Here is a 22,476-nt window from a genome sequence, read left to right on the forward strand (position 1 = left end):
GGATTTGACCTTATTTTTCGAAATATTTTTGAAAAGGATGTTATAGTTAGTATTTACTGACCGAGTAAATGTCACTTATTTATTTTGACTATTATCAAAGTTTCCGCGACACTAGTTTAAAAATGCCGCAGTCAGCGCAATTCTATATGCAATACCGAATACAGATATCGAGAAAAAGTTTTGTTTTGCGTAACAACAATGTCAAAAAATGTACTCCGTTAATTGAACTACCATTTGCTGCAATAATACATTTTATTCTCGCATGAAGCAAAAGTTTTTTGAATTCCGTTTGGCGATGCATGTAATTTTTCATCAACGGTATTTTCATTAACGGTATCTTCACGTTAGTGAAACGTAGGCTTTGATAAAAATATTTGATCAAAGTAAGTGACATTTTACTTGGTCGGTAAATACGTCTGATTATAGCATCTTCTTAACTTTCGCTGTTCGTCCGATATCGTGCGGACGCTTTTCAAATTTCAAATCGTCGTAAGGACGCAGCTTTTTTAAAACACCCCTTACGTGCCACGAGGGATATGGCAGTGTAGGTGCGCTATATACGACCCTCGAGAATATAGTTCGCGGGGGTGAAAGACGGCGCCGGCCGCACCCCGACGTCGCGACATCAGTCGTCGTCTCGACGGTGCTCAACAAGTTTCTTCCGGGACTTTCTGGTTCAAAAATTATTTCTGGTTAGTTCGCTGTTCCGTTGTAGATAGAAAAAACGTGTAGACAATTATCGTTAAAACTGGAACAAAAATCACCCGCGTCTTGCCGCTAATTTTACACGCAGGTGAACATAATTACGTATAGTTATTTAAATGATATCGGTGTTATTACTTTTTTAAGAATATGTCTTATACAATTTTCATTTATGAAATTGTCAGTTTTTTTTTTTTTTTTACTAACGCACGGTTTTTTCTTTAAACATTCCGTTTAAATTGCATGATAATATGTGAAGTTAATAACTTTAATATCGAATTTCAAATTAACGTATGTAAATATTGTACAATTTAAGATCACTTCAAATCGTTAACTTTGATTCAAATTGTCTCCAAATTTCTGACAACTTGGATTACATTATTTCGTTATATTTATTATTCATAAGATGGATAGATAGAAGAAAGTTGAAGTATAAAAGTGGAAGAGTGAACAATTGGAAAAGAGAAAAATTTTTTGTATTCAGTGGTTCTAGACGAAATGAAGTCTGGACTTAAAAATGAAGATAGTTTGGGAGAAGATTGGTCCTCAACTAAGACAAACGGGGGTAAAATGATACGAAGAACGACAAGGAGAACAGAAAGGCTAAATTTCAAATCATCAAGGGCTTCCCGAACGACAACACCAAGAGAAAAAACACTTAGAAGATTGGAGAGTAATGAAAGAGAAAGAATGAGGATGCACAGTTTGAATGACGCGTTTCAGGTGAGATTTCTCTCCTTGCTTGATTGTGAATTGAAAGAAAAAACGTATATTCGATTATGTTTCAGTCTTTGAGAGAGGTGATACCGCATGTCAGTAAAGAAAGACGTTTATCCAAGATAGAGACACTTACTTTGGCCAAAAACTACATAGTGGCTCTGACTGATGTAATTTGCGCTATGAGAAACGACGAGCAATCAGCAGATCAAGAAACACCAGAGGGTCCTCAGGAAGGAGTGTCGAACCAGACGAGAACAACGGTTCGCATAAACATCAACACGCCAAGCTCTTCGAGATCTTCAAGCCCTGATATGCAGAGTTTTTACGAAAGCAATGACGATAAACTACCATGGGAAGCAAACTCGGACGGTTGTCACACGTTTTGAGAGAAAGATCAACGAACAATACTGACTGCTCGAATATTTTCAACTTTAATCAAATATGAGATGCTAATGACAAATTTAAGGTATTATTAATAATTCAGATGTCTCACAATTTTGGGATGTAATTCTAGTCCTAGGCTATAAAGAGAAGAAGAAAACTATATTATTATTCGTACATATTTTAGCAAAATGCACTCGAGTAGTTCCATTAGTAAATATATATATATATATATATATATACACACACACTATGCCTCGTTTGTACCAAGTATATATTGTTTAAAGGTGTTGAAGGGATGGCAGGTTGAGTTATAAATTACTTGCACAATCCGTGTTTTTCATATTTTGTTACGTGATTTTCATCTGAGTGTGATAATAGTTTGATTTGTAGCTAATCAGTGAGAGCATTTTGCACTACTCATATGTATATTTTAGGAGTGCAAGGCGTATCACAAAAAAATAAGAAATGTTGAAAGATAATGATACCGTAGCTTAGTGTATAAAATCAGTGCCAAAAATTATATGAAAAAAAATATCCTATAACAGTATTATTGTAAGCGATTAAAAACGAAGATACTAAGAGGAAAAAAAAGATACAAATTCTCATATGCAAATACGTAAAACAATATTTTTAGACAAATTATAGCTATTTTAAGCCAGTTAGAAAAGTGTGAAGAAAGTAATCTAATTCTAATTCAAATACAATCAACCTTCCACATATGCTTCCTGATATCAAGTATATTAAATTATATTCTAAAATAATTTACATACATTCACATGTATACACTGTCGATACCCAAAGGTTTAAAGAAAATATTCTATTAATTATATTATTAAAGCTTCAATTGAGAGAGATTATATTCTGATTAATTGGCGTTATGTGTCAATTCGATCGTGATAATAAACACATGATTTATCGCATGCTAAAAGTGTCAAAATTCCGTTCATAAATTTCAGCAACAATTTAATCATAGTGCCCTCTGTCTCTCTTACATTCAATTCGGTAAATTTTCATAGGTTAAGCATATACAAATATTCGTAAAAAATTTATCTAATGATTAAAATCGATCAAAAGTGTTGATCAGTAAGTGATTATATTTACGCTCAGTGAATGAGTTTAGAGTGATAACTGATTAGATGAAATACATTTGTGGATTTTTTCACACCGACATAGTCACTATTTTAACGACATGTAGAAGGTGTATTTTTGCCTTTTGGGCTTTAAAATGAATAAGGTTTATCTATGACGTGTTAAAAACTGATATGCACGATTGAAATGGTGGTAAATTAAACGTACGTAAAAATATTTACAGAACTTGTGAAAGGTTTATTGTTGTTAAATCACTAAACATGATACTCAGGAAGACTGCAACACTCTGAATTGGAAAAAGTAAGGCACTTACTAGTGATTATAATTATGATGTAACGATTCAGCTTGAGCCAAATGATATAGCTTGAGCATCCAACGTGTCAAGATCAACTAGAACCGCAGTACCAGAATCACAGAATCGAGGTACGCAAATTAATCTTACTGTCTGTCCATCCTCACCTGGGAAAATCGTTCAAAATTATGTCAAGCAATGTGAAGATTAGTTAATTATGGGGGACCTGTGAAATATTAATGATTCTTCTTATCACACATGACTACCTTTCCACAGACTGCTCTCGTACTTTTCCATATTTCCAGCGAAATATATATCCGGGCATTCCTCTATAATGAAAGGGTCTTTTTCATAATACGGATAAGACGATAGAGTGTCCGGTGCCGTGGGGCAATAATGTCTCCAACTCAAGGTTCGCTCTAACCAAACAAGCGGCGAGACATTGGATACGTCGCACACTTTCATTATATCTTCAATAGGCTGTCCACTTGTGCCACTCACAATGCGAGAGCCCAGTCTACCGACCCATGGATTCGTCACCCCTTGCAGGCTTTTGAATCTGGAAAACGGACCACAAATACATGGTTCGTTTCTATTTGAGGCTCTTCTTTAATTCGTGTTAACATGACGATAAGAAATTACCTGGCTGACTTTGGTAGAATGCATGGATGCAACGGTTGCTGAGGTATCATATGATTGGTTGGATCAAATTGGCCGGGCATTAGAGTGACACAGCAGGATTCGACAATTCGGCTCAGAAACATATCGAATCTTTGTGCAGCAAATGCCGTTTCTTTAGCTGCTGCCGAATCCTGCGCTTTACCACCCGAATGTCCTTTGCTCGTGTGTATCTCAGCACTGCCTCTGATACTGTTTCCTGTTCACGTTTAAGACCCTTGAATTATTGATTTGAATTTTAGGTGATTTCGTAAAGGGAAAGAAAAGTTTTATAAATAAGAATGTGGTAGGAAAAAGAACAATGGATAATTTGATGTTTCTTCAATCACCGGCTATGATTACTCTGACAATTGAGGCTTCCTCTCTTTGAACGGCAGGATCCCCTATCATTCCATCTATCCACTCGGTCAAAAGGTTTAGCGACATACTTTCTACTCTGTTTGCCAGATCCAATCCCGAAATTAATAATAATTTGCCAGCATTTTGTGAAGCTGAGATGGCTGGTCTAGGCACACAGCCAGGAAAACACCAATCTTCTACCTGAGAAATAGTTATGTGAATGTATGTATGGAATATTCCAGCTAAATGCAACGCTCGTTTCTTTCATGTACTGAGCAGCTAGCTCTCAATTTCTGTAATACATTCTAATTGATTTTCTGTGCGAAATTTCATGTTAAAATGATTAATGGTGTCATACAATTGTCAATCTTGAAAACTGATTTTCATATTCCTATCTTACATCAAAGGTGCCGTCTTCATTTTCTTTGCCTATAACAGCACAGACAATTCCAGTAACCATATCCTTTATGTTGACGTGATTCCCGACAATTTTTATCCTTAGCATTTCATCCTCCAAAAACAATTGATCTTTGTTAGAACAGTAATTGATTCTGGGTGTCGGGGGTGCCAGCTGCTGTTCTTCGCTGAGCTCACGTAGTATTGACGGTTTTAGTTCCTGGTGCTTGTACAGTGTTCCGATTACAACGGCTCGTTTACCCTGAGCATCCTCCAGGTCGGCGAGCTTGTAGATCGTGACATTTCCTATCAATAAGCGAGAAGTTGATTTTGTCAAAATGATATTTCAGTCATGCCTAAAGGCAACCTAGACAGAAACATGAAAATGTGTGACTGAATTCAGCCAAATTCGGTACACCATTTCCAAACCAATACCAGATCTGAACGAATAATTTGCAAAAAGGAAACTAACCCCACTTCGCCTTAGCTCTTTCAGCGAGCGGTTCCGTCAGAGCTCTGAGTCTGATAGAATAAACGTGGAAAAATTGTCTGCTGAAATCTTTTGACCCGTGTTTGAATCTTTCGGACAGGTCTTCGTACTCGACGATTGTTCTTTCGAAGACGACGGGTTTCTCATCGCTGGGCTTTGACAGCAGAATTGCAGAATCACTGGAATCCGTTGCGTGAACCATCATGCCATGCAGTTATGGGGTGAATAATCATGTATGAAACGGAAAAAGTGGTTGAATTGAAAGTTTGTTCTATTGTGTACGTCGTTATTCTCAATTTTTAATCGGTGACGTGTCCCACGTGCTTATTGCGTCGCGATGGCGTCGCGGTGTAAAAAGTGCGGACAACGAACAAAACAAATCTACGTCGCCATGTTGTAAACATAGACTTATATTTACAACGCGATCTGTGCACCGAGCAGAAACCGTAATTAGAAAGAGAGAGCAACAGTAGGAGCCGGAACTCTCGCTTGTACGACCGAAAGAATGTTGTGTAGCCGCTAGGCGGGGAAAGCAATAAGGTACGCGGGGAGGTATACTCGTATAAGCTATGTTTTTTTTTCCCCGCCAAGTCACCCATTAAGTGAGGAGCTGGCTCCAGGTGTTACTCTTTCTCTTACGACTTCAGCTAGCTACACGGACCGCGCCGTCTATCTCTAAAGTCTATGGTTGTAAACAGTGACCGGGACAGTGGTATCAATTGTTGGGGTTTGTTCGTTGACTGAAGTTTGCTAAAAATACTCGGCTAAATGGGGCAATTTGAAGCTCGTGAGTAAGTGAGGAATATCACGAAGCTGCCGTGTAAAAATTTCCTACAGTACTGACTCAATTGACATTGCAACCCCTATAAGCGAGTTAGTAAATGTAGGGTACTGCCGTTACCCCCGTGCCCGTCACGCCGTTTTGATTGCTTCAAATTGCCCGTAGCGAGCTGTCTATCAATTTCCAGTAAACAGAAATACGAATTCGCAGTCTGTAAGCTCCGTTTTTTAATCTCTGCATTCATTTCTATCTGAATGATGCATCTGTAGGTTGGATTTGCACGGGCAGCAAAATGCAGTCGCAGTAGAGCAAGAGCTTTCGTTCGAATCGACAGAGCAACAGAGATACAAGATGGCGAATGGTAACTAGTGAAGGACGCGATTGGTCGAAAACAACCGAGCGTTGTCGAGTCTTGCCGACGCGTGCATTGCGTTAGCTGTTCGGTGGCCAGAAGTTGCCCAAACGTCGTTAAGTTTGGGTGGTTTTCCGAACGACGGTACTATCGGCTGATTGACTCGTTAGAATTTTACCATTTGCTTTTGTGTGATAATTAGAACATTCCTTTAAGCAATCGACTAGCTGTTAGAGGCTCATTTCCTTGTCGTGGGGTCGAATGTTTTACAACCTTGAAAAAAAAAGACTCGCGAGTGACGGTCGTTGCACATTTGCCACGTAAGAGGTTCAACTTTCTTCTAATTTCTACTAAATCAAATGTCAATATTTGTTTATCCAGTTCAGGTGTTTATCCGAGATGCGATTTCTCATGTAATTCATTATTCGTAACGCCGGCGTGACCTCTCTCGGTGATGTGTTTACATGTGCAGTGTTAAAAGTGTCGGGGTGAGATTCAAGTGCGTCGCAGCCTGAGACGAGCACGAGAATGCAGCTGTGCTAAGGTGTATGACAACATTCCGTCGGCGTTTGGTGAGCTTTACTTAGATCTACTTGAATACAAAGCTCATTGTACAATAATGCGTGTTTAATGTATGAATGAAAAGGATTAGTCCTGCAAAAGTAGGTGTCTGTGGTGAAAATTTACCACGTAAATATCGTTGAAAAAACTCTAATATAGAACAGAATTTCAGTTGATACATGTCTCGAAATTTCGTGATGTTATTACGAAGATCTACTTGCATTAGGCACATGTTCCGTAAATACCTTCGTTTGTTTGTTTGCCTATAATTCGCTCTTATTGCGTGTTAACTCCACGCGAAGTCTTTTGACGATAGGAATTTGGATATCACCACTTTATTGTCAACCTGTCGCCCAACCTAGATGAAAAAATGCTTTATGCGATAAGACAAATACTTTGCGCAGGTTATTCTAAACTGTTTTCCGTTTCTTCCGTTACCGGAAACTATGGTTCTGGGTGCAGCATGAAAATAAGTCTTGCAATAGTTACTGAAGAGTATGGTCGGAAATCGGTAATGTGCGATTGTGTGTATGTATATTTGTTTTTACATTTACACGTATCATTTTCTTTCTGACTGTTGCAATAATTCAACGTTGGTATAACAATAAAGCGTTCTCAAGTCATTACTCAACTGGTCAATTATTAGAGATAACTTAAAGAAGTAAAAGTCCCATTTGCTAAGAAATACAGTATTGAGAACTGTAATTACGGTCAACGTTTATTTATACCACTTTTCCTTGTAATTCGAACAATATCTGAACACGTTATTGCAGTAATGTTAGTTTCACAATGAATTTCTGGTTGTTAAAATCAAATGAAATCAATTACACATAACAAATTCCAATTTTTTTTTATACCATATTTCTGTAGGCTTTTAACGGTTGCAGTGGTTCGATTTCTGGCGTTTAGTGCGTGGACTTGATACCTCGCGACTCCAAGGTAATGCCACTGAATCTCTTCATTTGTGGCGACGCATGCGCTTTTGAATCTGTACTCGAATATATTATGAAAGTGGAAGACTTATGAATAGATGATATTTGCATATATGTATAGTTATATGACGCATACGATACGAAATTAACATACAATGCCGAAACTCAATTCGTTTAAATTTTAATTGTACAGACTTGCTAAACCAGTGATGAAAATTCCAAAACCCATTACATAACGTGATGGAAAATTTCCGCGTTACGTGACTTTACCCAGCTACAATAATACGAAGAGTAGTCTGAGTCGGCGGTTAGTCAAATACAGTCGTGTTAAGTTTTTCAGTCGCAAATATTTGTCGATTTACTGTTAAATTTCACCGTATGGTTACTTTTATTTCGTTTTCCTTTTCTTTGCTAATGTAATTTTTCATTCAGTATTCTATTTATAATTAATATCAATGATTGATATATTACAGAACAAGTGTTGCCTCTGTTCAAAATATTTACCAATACAGTGAGCATATTTGTATATGTGTGTTCATACTTAGTTGATGCTATATCGCAGTGAAAAAATGTTCTCTGTATTTCAAAGTAAAAAAGAAAAAGATAACCAACGTTGTTGAATGCTACAAATGTTTTTCATGGAACAAAATAAGGAGTATTAGGTCAAGAGTTAATAATGCAATATTTATTTCGGTGTGAATGTGTTTGAATTAACACAATTTTATTGGTACGCACTTTAGTAAATTTGGTAACCGTATGATAATTTAAAAAAAATTCATTTATATTTAATCTTCAGAAGTTTTCACGTCTCATGTGCTTTCGCAGTTTCTCGACGCGTATAATGGATTCGAAACAGCGATCGAAACAATTTGCAAACAAAAAACAAAATATTCCACACAGGAAACTTCAGTGTCGCTGTAAACCGCGACGGATAAAACTTTTGTGGTAAGACCAATTGCGATTACAAACTTTTTTCGAAGGCAATTAAATAGTCACGTATAAAAGTATTGCAGAAGGTGCTCTTTTCCTTGTCACGTACTGCTGACGAATACATACGCGTATGATATTTAAATTGCAAAATTTCATAATTGAGGAATACGAGTGGCAACATTTTGCTCAAGTCAAGACTCGCTTGTGATACGTTATGTGTAGAATATTTCACAGAATCATAGGTAAAGACTATGAGGTTTAGCGGTGTTGCGGTCATGCCATCCGTCCATTGTATACAAGTTTTTCATGTCATGATATATTCTCAGTTTTGATCACTCAATTATATGAAAATATTTTTATTAAAATGTTACTGTTCGCCTAATCATTACCGCCAAATCATTGTTGAATACCACATGTCGAATACCTTCCATTCTAGGGTTATCTGATGAAAGAAATATTTTACATTCCTCTAAAATTCCAAAAATATTCTACGTATCGGCAGGTATTTTGCTTTTTGTCTCCGTAGATAAAGTATACGACTGATTTAGTCTTTCCTACTTCTTGTACTATACCCACACTTACCAACGGTTGATACCGCTTTTGTCGGTAAAAATGTATCCGCGTGTTTTCATTCGGCTTTCGTTGTCGGTAAAAAGGAATTCGTCGGTCTTCTACTATACCGATAACCGACATGTAGTATCGATGGTAAGAAGGACGCAATATAAGTTACGTGTTCTTTTCGTTAAATTTAGTAGCGCATTCATTATCGAGATATCCCACCGATCAGATATTCTAAAAAAGAGGATGAAATAGACGAAGAAGGTCAAACTACTTTCAGAATACTTGCTTTTGAGACAAGTGACAAAGAAAATATATATGAAATTTATTTAGAAGAAATAGAGAATTGATTCAAATTATGTAGAAAAGAAATAGCTGCAGAATTACATCGAAACAATTTTGTCACGACGAAAGAGTGTAAGTATGGCTTTAGAGCCTATGAGATTTCATTAATTCAAAGTAATCGGCATAAAAAATATTTCACTTCGGGTGATAAATGAAGTTTTATACTTTTTTTGAAAAAGATTTAATTTTTATTCTATATCATTGTTTCAAAAAATGAAACCTTTCCATTCGAAAATTTTGCACTATTGCGGGACATGTTGGGATATTTTGGGAAATTCTAGGAGATGCTTGCTGCTAGTCACATCGTTTCTTTTGCAAATTTTCTCCTCCAAAAGGTTTCCGAACTCACTCCCACCTCCCCAACATACAAACGTTACGTCTTTACGACTCACAATCGAAACGGTTTCGCGACGTCCGGAATAAGTCGCAGCAATTGGTAACTGACGTGGGGGCGGGGCTAAGAAAAAATGGTTGACTTGCGTGCGATGAAAAGTTCATCAGTTTAATTACAATGAGTGCTTATTTTTTATGTTCCATCTGTTCCAAAGTATTAAAAAAAAATTGAATTGCGTTTTTATTTTATTTAAATGAACGTCAAGCTTTAAATAATGTATTTAGGTGTAAACTAAAACTGGTTTCTTTTTTTGCCATCACATGTCATGATCGAAGTGATCAGTTTCTAATGTTATTTTTTGATTCACTTGCATTTGAATTATTCGTGCAACAATTTTCAACCGCAACTAAAAAAAGGTGACAACTGCTATCAAAATTGTCGAGATTCGTTGAAATTAGAAAAAGTGATTTTTGACCGAAACCAGTACTTTTATTATCTCACCAAAGGTGATGAAGAGTAAAAACGAAGTGCATCTAATTTCTCAATGAAACATTCAACTAATACCCAATTAGCGTCTAGTTATAATGTGCAGCGAATGTCAAAATTATTATGCGGCAGTTCCTGGTTCACGAAAGTGATTAAGTGTCCCGAAACGAGTACATTTCGAAGAGTTACCGCATTAATTCCTCTCTTTTCATGCTTATACTTGATTGACATTTAAAATTCCCATTGAATTTACGTTCATGTTGATTTTTCTGGAAACTCGTATAATTATCGTAAAGAAATAAAACAAATCGAAAACCAAACGGTCAGTTATCTCCATGAAAGCTTTCGACGGCCGCTCACTTCGATCCCTTGTAGAAGGTGAACGCGATTCCTCCGAGATCCTGGGTCGGCTATTTCAATCACCTGTTTAGGCAGACTTTATTACCTCGTTAACTTTGGCACACTTGTTTATTCGCACCTTGTATGATTAATACCCTTGCCGGCCTCAGCGACGTCAAAAATGCTCGAAAGATGACGCTCGAAAAAATGAAGAAGATACCAAGATTACCCTCAAACTTCGCCAAGAGTCTCGCCAAGATTAGTTAGTACGTAAAGGGTAACCGCAATGAATAATATCTGATATTTGATTTTCCTTGAACTGCACGAATTTCTCAACATTACAAAATTTTTTGTTGCGATACTTTTTATTTTAAATATAAATTAATTCGCACAACAGAAAATTAAAATTAGCACGATTGTATTTTATTTGCATTTCAAAATATAGAGTGTATTCATTTCTTATTTTTTTCTCCTCAGCTTCTAGGTACATTCGCAATTCTCTCGGTACATTTGCTTCGTTTACGTGAAATTCCAGTCCCATGATTTAAATACATACGCCGTACACGTGATTTCGAAAGTCGCTGCAATTCAATCGCGATTTAAAGCTGATACGTGAAGTCTATACAAGATATACTAATATTACATATATTTTGTTCATACAAACTGGCGCTTAATAACTATACGATTGTTAAAATTTCACAATTCCGCTCGACAATCGTTGTCGATGTATACTTTATTAGTTACTGAAATCACTGAGATCAAACAAGCATTTGAGCATTCATTATTACTATACTTACAACTATACATTTATTATCTATTTTTGCACTTTACTAATACTGACAGTTTGACGATTTTGGCATTTAATTTCAAAGCGATGGAATGATTTTTTTCCGTCGACATACAAACAACGAACATTTGCACGAACCGTGCTGTTAAACAATTGAATGAATAAATAAATAAATAACGAATGACCGAACATGCCAATAAATAGTTGAATAAATAACGTTGTCGCAAGCGGCAGATGAAGTAATAAATACTTCCCATAAATACGAATCGAGACAAAGTCAAGTTTGACGCGATTGGAAGCTTTGATGGGAATTGAGGACATCCAAGATGGGCAGGCAGATTCGACGTTTCTTCTCGGCAGGACGATTCGACAGTCGTCTCTGTCGTCCTCCTTTTTGTCCCTTTCGATTATTCCAACGCGAGTCTCGCACGGTCTTCTCGGCATCTTCTAAGTCAGTATCGTCAATTCGCCGACCCGATAAATGTACACTCGTTCATCGTGTGCGGACTGATCCCATATTGCTACGTACGCCTCGTCCTCACAGTATATCAAAATGTTCGGTTTCAAAGTCTTCGTTTCGAACGAACACACTTTCGACAAATTATTCTTTTGTTCAAGATAAGATCTAGGCACAGACACAGCAGGCTTGCAGCTCGATCGAATTGCGAGAGTGGCGAACACCAGCGTGATTACGAGGATGGTTTTCGGGCTAGCCATTTTCATCCGAAATCCCTGAGAGGTTCGCGCCGGATGCTCGAATTCCTTCGCTCGATATTCTTGATTATTCTCTTCACGAGCTTTTCGAGCTGGCTGTTCGGGATATCGACTGTCGGCTTCTCGTCTACGATCGCCTCGTTCGAACTCCTTGTTCGAAACTGATGTCTAGCCTGTTTTTCCCGCCGGTTTTATCCACCGGCCACGTGCGGAAGCCCCACTCCTGTCTTTGAACACGTGCCGCGGCTGCACGATTGTGGTTGCGACTTGACAAACCAACTGCGTCACTGCCGCCCGAAGTCTTAGTTGTAAGATCGTATGCGTCACTTGTGACACGTCGATCGACTTTCCTCGTTTTACGGGACTGGACTCCCGCCTCTCTCGCTGCATCCGGGACCAACGCACGCGATCGGCAGTCTCACACGTTTTCTTACTCGTTCGACATCCTTGTTTCATAATCTCTGTATAATGACCGTCACTTGACGCGACGTCCTCGAATCCTTGAAAGTCTCGACGACGAACCGAAGTTTGTATCCTCGGATGCGCGGTAAATACGGACAAGACGTTCACCTCTTCCAATCCTCATCCGAATTCTCCAAGAGCCAAAGTGTCTACGACAGAATTTCGTTCCATCGTTCTTTTCTCTTCCTTCTTCTCTTCTTTCGACTTCTTTCTTCGACTTTGAACTGAAACGTATCGATAATATAATTGGGGCCCACAATTCGAATGAAAAGTATGACCAGGCCCTCACTTAAATATATACTTTTTCAAAAATAAGAAAAATTTTTTTAAAAATCCGGAAATAGAATAACAGTAATTGACAGCGTGAGTAGTCTGTCTCTTTCTCTCTCTCTCTCTCTCTCTCTCTCTCTCTCTCTCTCTCTCTCTCTCTCTCTCTCTCTCTCTCTCTCTCTCTCTCTCTCTCTCTCTCTCTCCCTCTCTCTCTCTCTCTCTCTCTCTCAATCCTCAATCCTCTTGGATTGGTGAGTACCTGTCTAGTCTACTTTCTGTTACCCTCCTGTTCTGGCCATTTTCTGCTGTTTCCTGCCCGTTTTCGGGCTCTGCTTCCAGGTTTTTTTTCTCCCCCGTCGCTCTCGCAAAAATTTGAGCTATAAATCGTCGATGCTCTCTCTTTTGAGCTACGGGACGAGGCAATAAACTGAAGACTGGTATTCCCTAACCTACAATTCTTGACTGGAACGACTTCGCAGTTGACGGACGATGTTGCTGTTGAGTGAAAGCTGAAAGCCAATCTATCATTAAATTACCTGAAGTAATAGTATTGCGTAGTGGTAGTTTATTTTTGTATTATTTTATCTTGCTTATTTGATTGTGTTTTTCATTTAATCTACTCACTTTACTTTAATCTATCTAAATTTTATCATTTTATATATTTCTATTACATTTTATTTTATTTTATTTTATCTTATTTTATTTTATTTTATTGTATATCATATCATATTTTATTTTATTTTATTTTATTTTGCTTTTATACTTATAGGTATACTTTTATAATACTTTTCCTACACTGTAGTTTTTCTCTTGCCCCAAAGTTTTCTAGGGCATAATAAAACATCTATCTCTCTCTCTCTCTCTCTCTCTCTCTCTCTCTCTCTCTCTCTCTCTCTCTCTCTCTCTCTCTCTCTCTCTCTCTCTCTCTCTCTCTCTCTCTCTCTCTCTCTCTCTCTCTCTCTCCCCCCCTCTCTCTCCCCCCCTCTTTTTCTTTTTTTGAAACGTTATGAAAATGTTGGTGTTCGCTGCCAACACGCTGTAGCACAAATACCAACAGTAAGCCGCACCGAAGAATCATATTATAGTAAATTGAATATCGTGCGCTTCTCCCTACTTCCTGTCATAAATTTTCGTCGTATTTGCGAAATTACTCCCACCAAATGCCTTATGCCGAAAGCTAAGATGTTACCTGTCAATTTGTTACATATTCTATCATATTTGCCGCAAATCTCAATTTTTCCGGCCAATGAGGGGAAAAAAGAGGAGGGATAAATATGCCAATATCGTCTCAACATTTCAGGTAAAAAAAGTTGACATTATGGTCGAGTCAGGTATAAATATATTTATTACCATGTCGATGAAAACAGATTTCTGTAAGTACGGTAGAATACATGTTCGTCGAAATTTTTATTTTTGCATTAATAATACTATACTGTGTGAGATATTACACGGGGAAATGCGTGGGGTATTTATAAACGTATTTATTTCTGGGTATCCTGCTTTACCGATCCCGTCTACGGCCCAGTCGTACACCTACAATCAGCCCTTTGCCGAGTGTGTGTTTATCTCCGTACAAATATACACTTATAAACGAGGTGTATCTCCGAACCCGGGATATCGCATACTGTAATGTTAGATTTCACACATGTATTTCACACGATTTGTAGATATCTGCTAAACGAGTGAAATAAGTCTAAAAACAGCGGAGTTTAATAATTTTGAACTTTGCGATTATTTAAAAACCTTGTTTCAACTTGTCGAGATCTTAATAATACAATCAACTTGCGTCATTCGAATTTGCTTTACCCTACCTCTCGACCCAACGATAATACTCAGAAATTCTTTGATTGTGCGATCAGCTTGAATGAACCGAACATACCAGTTTTCGTTTATCTTTTATTTGTTTCTCGAAATCATACGCGAATGAATCTAAAAATACCAAAGCCAACACGCGTCGTGAAGAGGCAACCGGTGTGATCTTGCATCTTTTTTATTTTCTACACATTATAAAGTTTCAGTCCGTGCCTTTAACCTTCAGCGTAATATTTTCCCTCATAATCTGTTATACCGTACATTCCAAAACAATCAGGTATAAAACCGATGATCGTTAGTATCACGCTTCGTACCAAATAAGAATAACTCGTATTTATAACTGGTTTTTCACAACGCAAGCCAGTTTATTTATAGCCTTTAGGCATTTTAGCTTAGGTTTTCTCAATAAACTACAAGAAGACGCACGCGATACATAATAAATACATGTATGTCACATTCATATGCGACTTCGGGTCCGCGTGTTTTACTTACGCACGGGGAATCTTTAACAGGAAGAAAACTCGGACCGCTACCTACGCAAAAAGGTGCAATGCTCATTTTAATTCATGCGAGCTTATAGCAATACCGTTGTGTTAACGAGCCTCTGTCGGTTATAATTTTCACGCGAAAAGGAAAACTGAGCTATTATTAACTCGTAACATCATCACTCTGGTATAGAATCTGTTGATACAGTGCATTACTTCGATACGATCAATCTCGTCTCGGTGTAATTTTTTTTAATCGTTACAGGTTCGGTTTCATTTAATTACAGATTCGTAACACGTTAACGGTAGTTAATTATCGTTAATAATTAATTGATAGGTATTGGAATTTTACATAACAAATCTGAATGAGCCATTGAATTTCAGACAACTGTGTATTACAAAGGTTTTGAAAAATGTATCGTTACATATTATATGTTATACGAATTTCAAACATCATCGATTTTCTCTTTATTTTTTCTTGCAGACGCAGTTGGTAATGATTGGGTTTATGTATTTTTTACCAGCAGCCCGTCGCAGCTTCGCTCGCATTCAGATTTAATGTGATAAGATGAAAATTCTATACAGATAAAAAAAATCACACTTACAGTTAAGAATATTTGAATGAAGAGCTACGAGTGGTCCTTGAAAAGGTCATCTTTGAATTTTGACCTGTCCACCCCCTAAATCGACTCCAAATAATTGGAAAATAATTTTCTTACTTAAAAAAATTTTTATCCGAAGTTTAACCCCTGCCGACAAAAGGGTAGATTTGCCCGTTTAATTCTTTCAGGGGTACGTTAAGTCCACCGAACGGATTTCGATTAAATTTCGTCTAAGGAGGGTTTCTTGGGCCGCTGATTAAGAATCTGAACTCAAAATTTGAAAATTCAAAATTGTGGATCGAATATGGCGGGGCGAAATTTAAAAGATCATTTGATGCTGCCACATTGGATTCAACATTTTAAATTATGCAAATTTCAAATTCCGATTCGTAATCAGCTACCTCGAAAACCCCCGGGCACCGAGTTTCATCGAAATCGAATGGCTCTTTGAATTTTGATCCGCCATATTGTATCCGCCATTTTGAATTTTCAAATTTCGAGTTCAGGTTCGTAGAGTCAGTCATCCGAGAAATCCCCCCTATATGAAATTAAATCGAATCCGTTTGTTGGATTCACCGTACCCTTGAAAAAGTTAAATGGGAAACTCCACCCTCTTACGGGCATGGGTTAGAGTTGAGATAAAAATTTGAAAAACGTAGCGATTTATTTTTAAATTGTTCGGAATTGCTTTAGGGGGTGAACCGGTGAAAATCGAAGAAGACCTTTTTCAGGACCACCCTAACGAACACTGATAATATCTGATCTAACATAGAACCTAACCTAACCTAACCCGACCTAACCTCTATTCATAAGAGTTTGGTCAGCGTTCGCATAAGTGTGTGATCCCATTCTGGCTTGGCTTACAAATATCGTTACTCCTCAAAAACTATCAAATCTGGTTGAAACGAAACGTAGCCTAAAACCTGGTCAGACGTTGTAGCCATTCACAGAAAAAATAGAATCGTTTCAGTCGTTCTGGAGTAACAAGCAAACTTACGTTGGAAAGACTTTGAGTTTCATACATAGAACAAACGAGCTGCCCTTAAACTATGCGAAATATGCTCATTTGTTGAAACGACTCCAACGCCACCTATGTTGTAAAATGGTTGTACTAATTCGTTGTGGAACCTTTATTCGTCGCAATCGGATGAAAGGTATTGAATCAACAAAGAAGCATTCACTTTTATTAATACAGATTGCGATGATCATGATCCGAACGAATGTCAGTGTCAGTTTGCACGCCACGTTCTGTCTTTTGATATTATAAACGCGAATAAGGCGTCAACTCGGCACCGGAAAAATTGTCAACTCCTGTGGTTTAATAATCGCTTCATACGTGTGGGCGATGCGGCTGTTTTTAGGTATGTCTCTGCGGTCTTTATAAAGGGTTTCGGTTTTTTATGGGTATTACTTTTCCCGTTTTTGGTTCCGTTCTGTCGCGCTTACCGCGGTTGCATTGCGATAGCATCACGTTTAACGTTTGCATTATGACGAAAGGAAAACGTATTATATATACATATATATATATAATTTTTTCCGTTATCAACGACGTGCTATCTTTTACTTTTCATGACGTTCCGTGATATAAGAATGGTATTGGTTTCGGTCGAATATTACGTTTTCTATTTTCAACGAATCTTTATGTTTTCGAAACTCTAGAACGCGCGAAACAGACTTTCTCTGTTGTTTATGATTTCAAGGATGTAATCCTCTTCGAACTTGTGCCCATAGTCCAATCGATGGATGTTGAATTTATAGTGCCGCAGCGCAAAATTTTAATTGAACGTTTTTAATGTTTCGTGCGTTTTGTTGACAGGTAAGGAGCTTAATTTAAAAAGTCTGCGGTCACACCCATTCGGCGTAAGTAGTCATGTTGAAAAACGCATTTTTTATCATACATCGAAAACAGTTGACTTTGGGATGAAAAAACATGAGAACATTTGTCGTAGATGGGATGTTTTTTTTATCCCAAAGCCAGCCATTTTCGAGGTACGATATAAAACGCGTTTTTCAAAATGACTACTTAATTTAAGTTCCTTACCTGTCAATAAAATGCGTGCAACGTTAAAAAAGTTTATTCGCTAGAATTTTTCATTGTGAATATCGGCATGACCGGAATCGAGACATAGGAAAACATCGGAGAAATAAATAACCTCGGAACTCTGATCACCATGACCGCGTTTCCGGATTCGTGGCTACGTGCCGTAACTTTCCTTTTCAAAGTTCAATTTCATGACGTATATAGGTATTAGTGGGCATCGGAATTACGTCCCTGATGCTTTCGGGAAATCGAGTCTTATCTGAATGCATTCTGCAGTTATGCGCGTGCCGGGTCATAGGAGGAAATAGTGTTTATATATTGTGCGTAAAAAACTTCCGGTGATTTCAAGTTCAAGTCACTCGCAAGGCATTGTACACTTCGTCTGTATTTAAAAGAAAAGAAAAAACTATCACACATGTATATTAAGGTGGTTCCATTGTAGTCAATCCAAAGAGCTTAATTGTAGTAATTGAGATTTAGACTAATTGTTAATAAGAATTAACTGAATCCCTTCTGGCTAAAAACGCGAAAACGAGCTTTTCGACAGTTGAATTTTTAACAGCATGCTTATGGCTGTTTCAAATTTTTTTTTTATTTTTTTTTTTTAACGGAAACGCTGTCACAATTAATTCATAAAACTCCATAGACTTTGACGAAAAACGAGATAATGTTTGTTGGAACAATGATCTTTCCAACGATATGTTGAAAAATAGACGTTGCCGATCGTTTCGAAAAGATTCTTAACGATGAACAATGATGCGACGGTGTATGATTTAATTTGATTACCGTGAATCGTATTTTCACACGATTTGGATTGATTTATTACTAATAATCACAGTATGAAGACTAAAACGTCACTGAGACATTGAGATGTACAAAAATCATGGAACTATAGACTAGCTATTAATTTTAGTATTTAGTGAATACAACGAAACTGTCTTCAATCCAACTTTTTGCTCGCTGATTATGACAGTTATCGTCCGTACTTGTGATCATGATAAACCTGACGAACGCGCACTTGGATCCTCATGTTGGTTTCCTATGAGTTCGGGGTATGAGGTCATCGGTGATTATATCGGTTTGTAGAAAGCTTGATCCGAAAGGCCAATGTTTGGTCGAGACTAGTCGGTTGGACGTTATTTGATCCGCTCAGCCTTCTTTGGGAACTCTCGTGAGTGGTTGCAGCTAGGTTTTAAGTCGTCCATTTCGATGCACAACCAATGCCTGGAGGAGGAGCTGCTCAGCCCGGACCGGAATCCATTTAGCGACGAGAGAAATTCGACGGTGCATTTACTCGTTATTGACCACCTTACACCACTGATAGATATCGATGGTGTAACAAAACTAGTCACATGGGTCGATAGTTTTCTCAAATTATCACGGTATGCCCAAACCATGCCTATTGTAACGAGTAATTTACCAAGTAGATACGGGTAACTGAAAATCATTGGTCGTGTGTCGGCGTACTCGTGGTACTGTTGCACATTAGCGTTTGGTTCTCCAAATTGCAGATGCGTTACGTAATCGGATCGAGCAATGGGTAAACGAGTGATTTTTTACGTTAACCGCTTGTGTCTTAATTTAGCTTTTTTTTAGTTCCTCTCAACGTTCAGTCGAGGAGTTTTGATCCATGAATGAAACGACGTCACGAACACGTAACTCATACTTTACCTCCTCTGCGGTTTTTCACGCAACTGCCGACCACTTCGAAACCATGTACCGATGTAACCTCATCGTGATATGAGGGATAAAAAGTACTCCTGCCGAAGGCGTAATACATCCTGTTGTACGCGTGCCAAAGTAAGAGAGTCGGTATCCTCAATTATGTGGAATGTAACTTGATGCTGCCTGGACTTTGAGCTCGGGGAAAAGAAAGCTGCTCGCAATTCATTTGTGAATCAACCGAATGAACCGCTCTTTTCTATCACAGGTATTAATTGCGATGCTTTTCAACCCAGTGTGTGGATCAAAGAAAGATGGGAGTTGGGCAACTCTCGGTAGAGTTAGGATATGATTTTCAGTCATCTCTGGTGATTGGAAAGCTTCGATATTATGTACGATGAATAAATATTGAGACACATTTTGCGAGGACTTGAAAAATTTGGTAATCCGTGAAATGCGAAATTCGGATCGCGTTTTTATCAATGTTACAGATAAGAGCGGAGTAAACAGTGACGGATTATGGGATTCGATATGATCAAGGCTTGGGTTTTGTAAATTTCACGTAAAATGCTCCATTATGCGGTATTTTACTGAATAGGTATGATTGGATCGAGAAATGGAAAATCAGTAGATCATTGAAGTTACCGAGCCAACCCAAAGAAAATTTAAAAACAAAAAAATTAACTAGGATCTAGTGCATTGCACTCAGGATGAAACTACTCGGAAGCTTCATTTCTTGGGTTAAAAAAAAATCCCTTGGAAGTTTCAGCAGAATCCGTGATCCGGAGTTCGGATACTCTTCTTGTTTATAGATGCGAATGTTTCGTTTAAACATTGTTTCTTAAAAATTTTTGTTAAATGTATTAAATTCGTTCCATTTTACACCACGATAGTTCGTTTAATTCAAAAACTTATTTTCTGTATATATCTTACAGAAGAAGAAAAAATTATGGATTGCGGCTTTGATTTTTAATAGTCCTGAATACACAAAAACTATGTAAATATAAATCGAGATTCACGTAACAGAAATAGGAAGACTAATATACCGGGTTTATTCAAGCTGATCGTACACTTTGAGAATTTGTGACCAATATCTTTTCGTCAAGAGGTAAGAAAACAAATTCGAATGACGCAAGTTGATTGTATAAGATTTCAACAAGTTGAGAGTAGGTTTACAAATAATTACACAATTTAAAGTCATCAACTCTGGCGTTTTTGGAATAATTCTGCTCATTGACCAGATATCCACAAATTGACTGAAAAATATTGGAGAACTCTTACATTATAGTATACAGTATTGATGCAAAAATGTAAATTTTGACGAACATACGTTCTACTTTAATTACGAAAATCTGTTTTTATTTACTTGGAAATAACTATTTCTAAAATTGCTTTTGTCGATTTTTGGAGATTTTTACGGTGAACAAAACGAACTCGGCCACATTTTAGTTGGATCAAAATCATTAGACATTATGGATTTTGAGCATTCTACTTACGAAATCTTTTCAACCGCATTGAATATCATTGACGCAAATAATGTTGCTGGACATGTTCCGCCTTATCAAGCTTTTGATTCAGACTGTGGATCCAAATGATTGATAACTGTATCGCATTTGGTTATCAACAGTAAGAGTAATATCATCCCCCGAAGACATGGAGATATCTGAATTCTGAAATGTCAATTACGACGAAGCCCAATTATCAGTAACCAGAGGAATTGCGTTAATCAGAGCAGTTTCTTTCATCGATACGTTTCAATTGAAAGTCGAAAGAAGAAAAGAAGAAAGGGAAAAGAAGAAAGAGAAAAGAACGATGGAACGAAATTCTGTCGTAGACACTTTGGCTCTTGGAGAGTTCGGATGAGGATTGGAAGAGGTGAACGCCTTTTCCGTATTTACCGCGCATCCGAGGATACAAAACTTCGGTTCGTCGTCGAGACTTTCCAGGATTCGAAGACGTTGCGTCAAGTGACGGTCATTATACAGAGATTATGAAACAAGGATGTCGAACGAGTAAGAAAACGTGTGAGACTGCCGATCGCGTGCGTTGGTCCCGGATGCGGGAGGCGAGAGAGGCGGGAGTCCAGTTAGTCGAGGAAATAAAGCAATGGACTGTCGATTTTTTGAGCAGTAAGACGGATTTTAATGCGGTTTTTTGCATTCGCTTCGTAAGAGCGCCTACAAACTTTGTGAACTAAATTGATTAATTAATTTTTTGAAAATGCATTATGGCACTAATAATATGCATTTTGCAAGTGCACTTCCAAGAGACACTAAATAAAAAATTTGCTACTCGGGGGTTTTTGGGGTCGCTGAACACGAATATCGCCACGGCAACCGTCTCCGAGGTACCTGGTGCCCAGGGTGGACAGTATCAACGTCTTCTCCTAGAGTTTTGGCGAAAATTGTGATCGAATTTGTGATTGAATTAAGAACAATATACTTTAATTGAGATAAAAATGATAATACTCAAGATAATTCCAGAAAGAGACGTTGAAACGTTCACCCTGGGCACCAGGTACCTCGGAGACGGTTGCCGTGGCGATATTCGTGTTCAGCGACCCCAAAAACCCCCGAGTAGCAAATTTTTTATTTAGTGTCTCTTGGAAGTGCACTTGCAAAATGCATATTATTAGTGCCATAATGCATTTTCAAAAAATTAATTAATCAATTTAGTTCACAAAGTTTGTAGGCGCTCTTACGAATCGAATGCAAAAAACCGCATTAAAATCCGTCTTACTGCTCAAAAAATCGACAGTTGGGCCGTTTTTAGTGCTTTATTTCCTCGACTAAGTCCCGTAAAACGAGGAAAGTCGATCGACGTGTCACAAGTGACGCATACGATCTTACAACTAAGACTTCGGGCGGCAGTGACGCAGTTGGTTTGTCAAGTCGCAACCACAATCGTGCAGCCGCGGCACGTGTTCAAAGACA

The 22,476-nt window shown here is 37.8% G+C and overlaps 2 protein-coding genes and 1 long non-coding RNA gene across 3 annotated transcripts; 2 read left to right on the forward strand and 1 right to left on the reverse strand.

Annotated features, from left to right (window-relative positions):
* The first annotated feature begins 388 nt into the window (after positions 1-388).
* LOC124305724 (protein dimmed-like) lies at positions 389-3,255 on the forward strand. Its single transcript, XM_046765426.1, has 3 exons — positions 389-793; positions 1,187-1,425; positions 1,491-3,255. The coding sequence occupies exons 2-3, from the start codon at positions 1,201-1,203 to the stop codon at positions 1,806-1,808; spliced, it is 543 nt and encodes a 180-aa protein (XP_046621382.1). The 5' UTR covers positions 389-793; positions 1,187-1,200; the 3' UTR covers positions 1,809-3,255.
* On the reverse strand, positions 3,110-5,452 carry LOC124305721 (DNA polymerase delta subunit 2). Its single transcript, XM_046765420.1, has 6 exons — positions 5,073-5,452; positions 4,605-4,906; positions 4,195-4,405; positions 3,830-4,064; positions 3,454-3,746; positions 3,110-3,354 (listed from the first exon to the last, which is right to left on the reverse strand). The coding sequence occupies exons 1-6, from the start codon at positions 5,293-5,295 to the stop codon at positions 3,236-3,238; spliced, it is 1,383 nt and encodes a 460-aa protein (XP_046621376.1). The 5' UTR covers positions 5,296-5,452; the 3' UTR covers positions 3,110-3,235.
* Positions 5,350-21,418, forward strand: LOC124305728 (uncharacterized). The gene is made up of 3 exons (XR_006908429.1): positions 5,350-5,475; positions 8,370-8,371; positions 21,408-21,418. It is a non-coding gene; the product is annotated as an uncharacterized LOC124305728 (long non-coding RNA).
* The last annotated feature ends 1,058 nt before the right edge of the window (positions 21,419-22,476 follow it).

This window comes from Neodiprion virginianus, chromosome 5, assembly GCF_021901495.1.
Source record: "Neodiprion virginianus isolate iyNeoVirg1 chromosome 5, iyNeoVirg1.1, whole genome shotgun sequence".
NCBI lineage: Eukaryota > Metazoa > Arthropoda > Insecta > Hymenoptera > Diprionidae > Neodiprion > Neodiprion virginianus.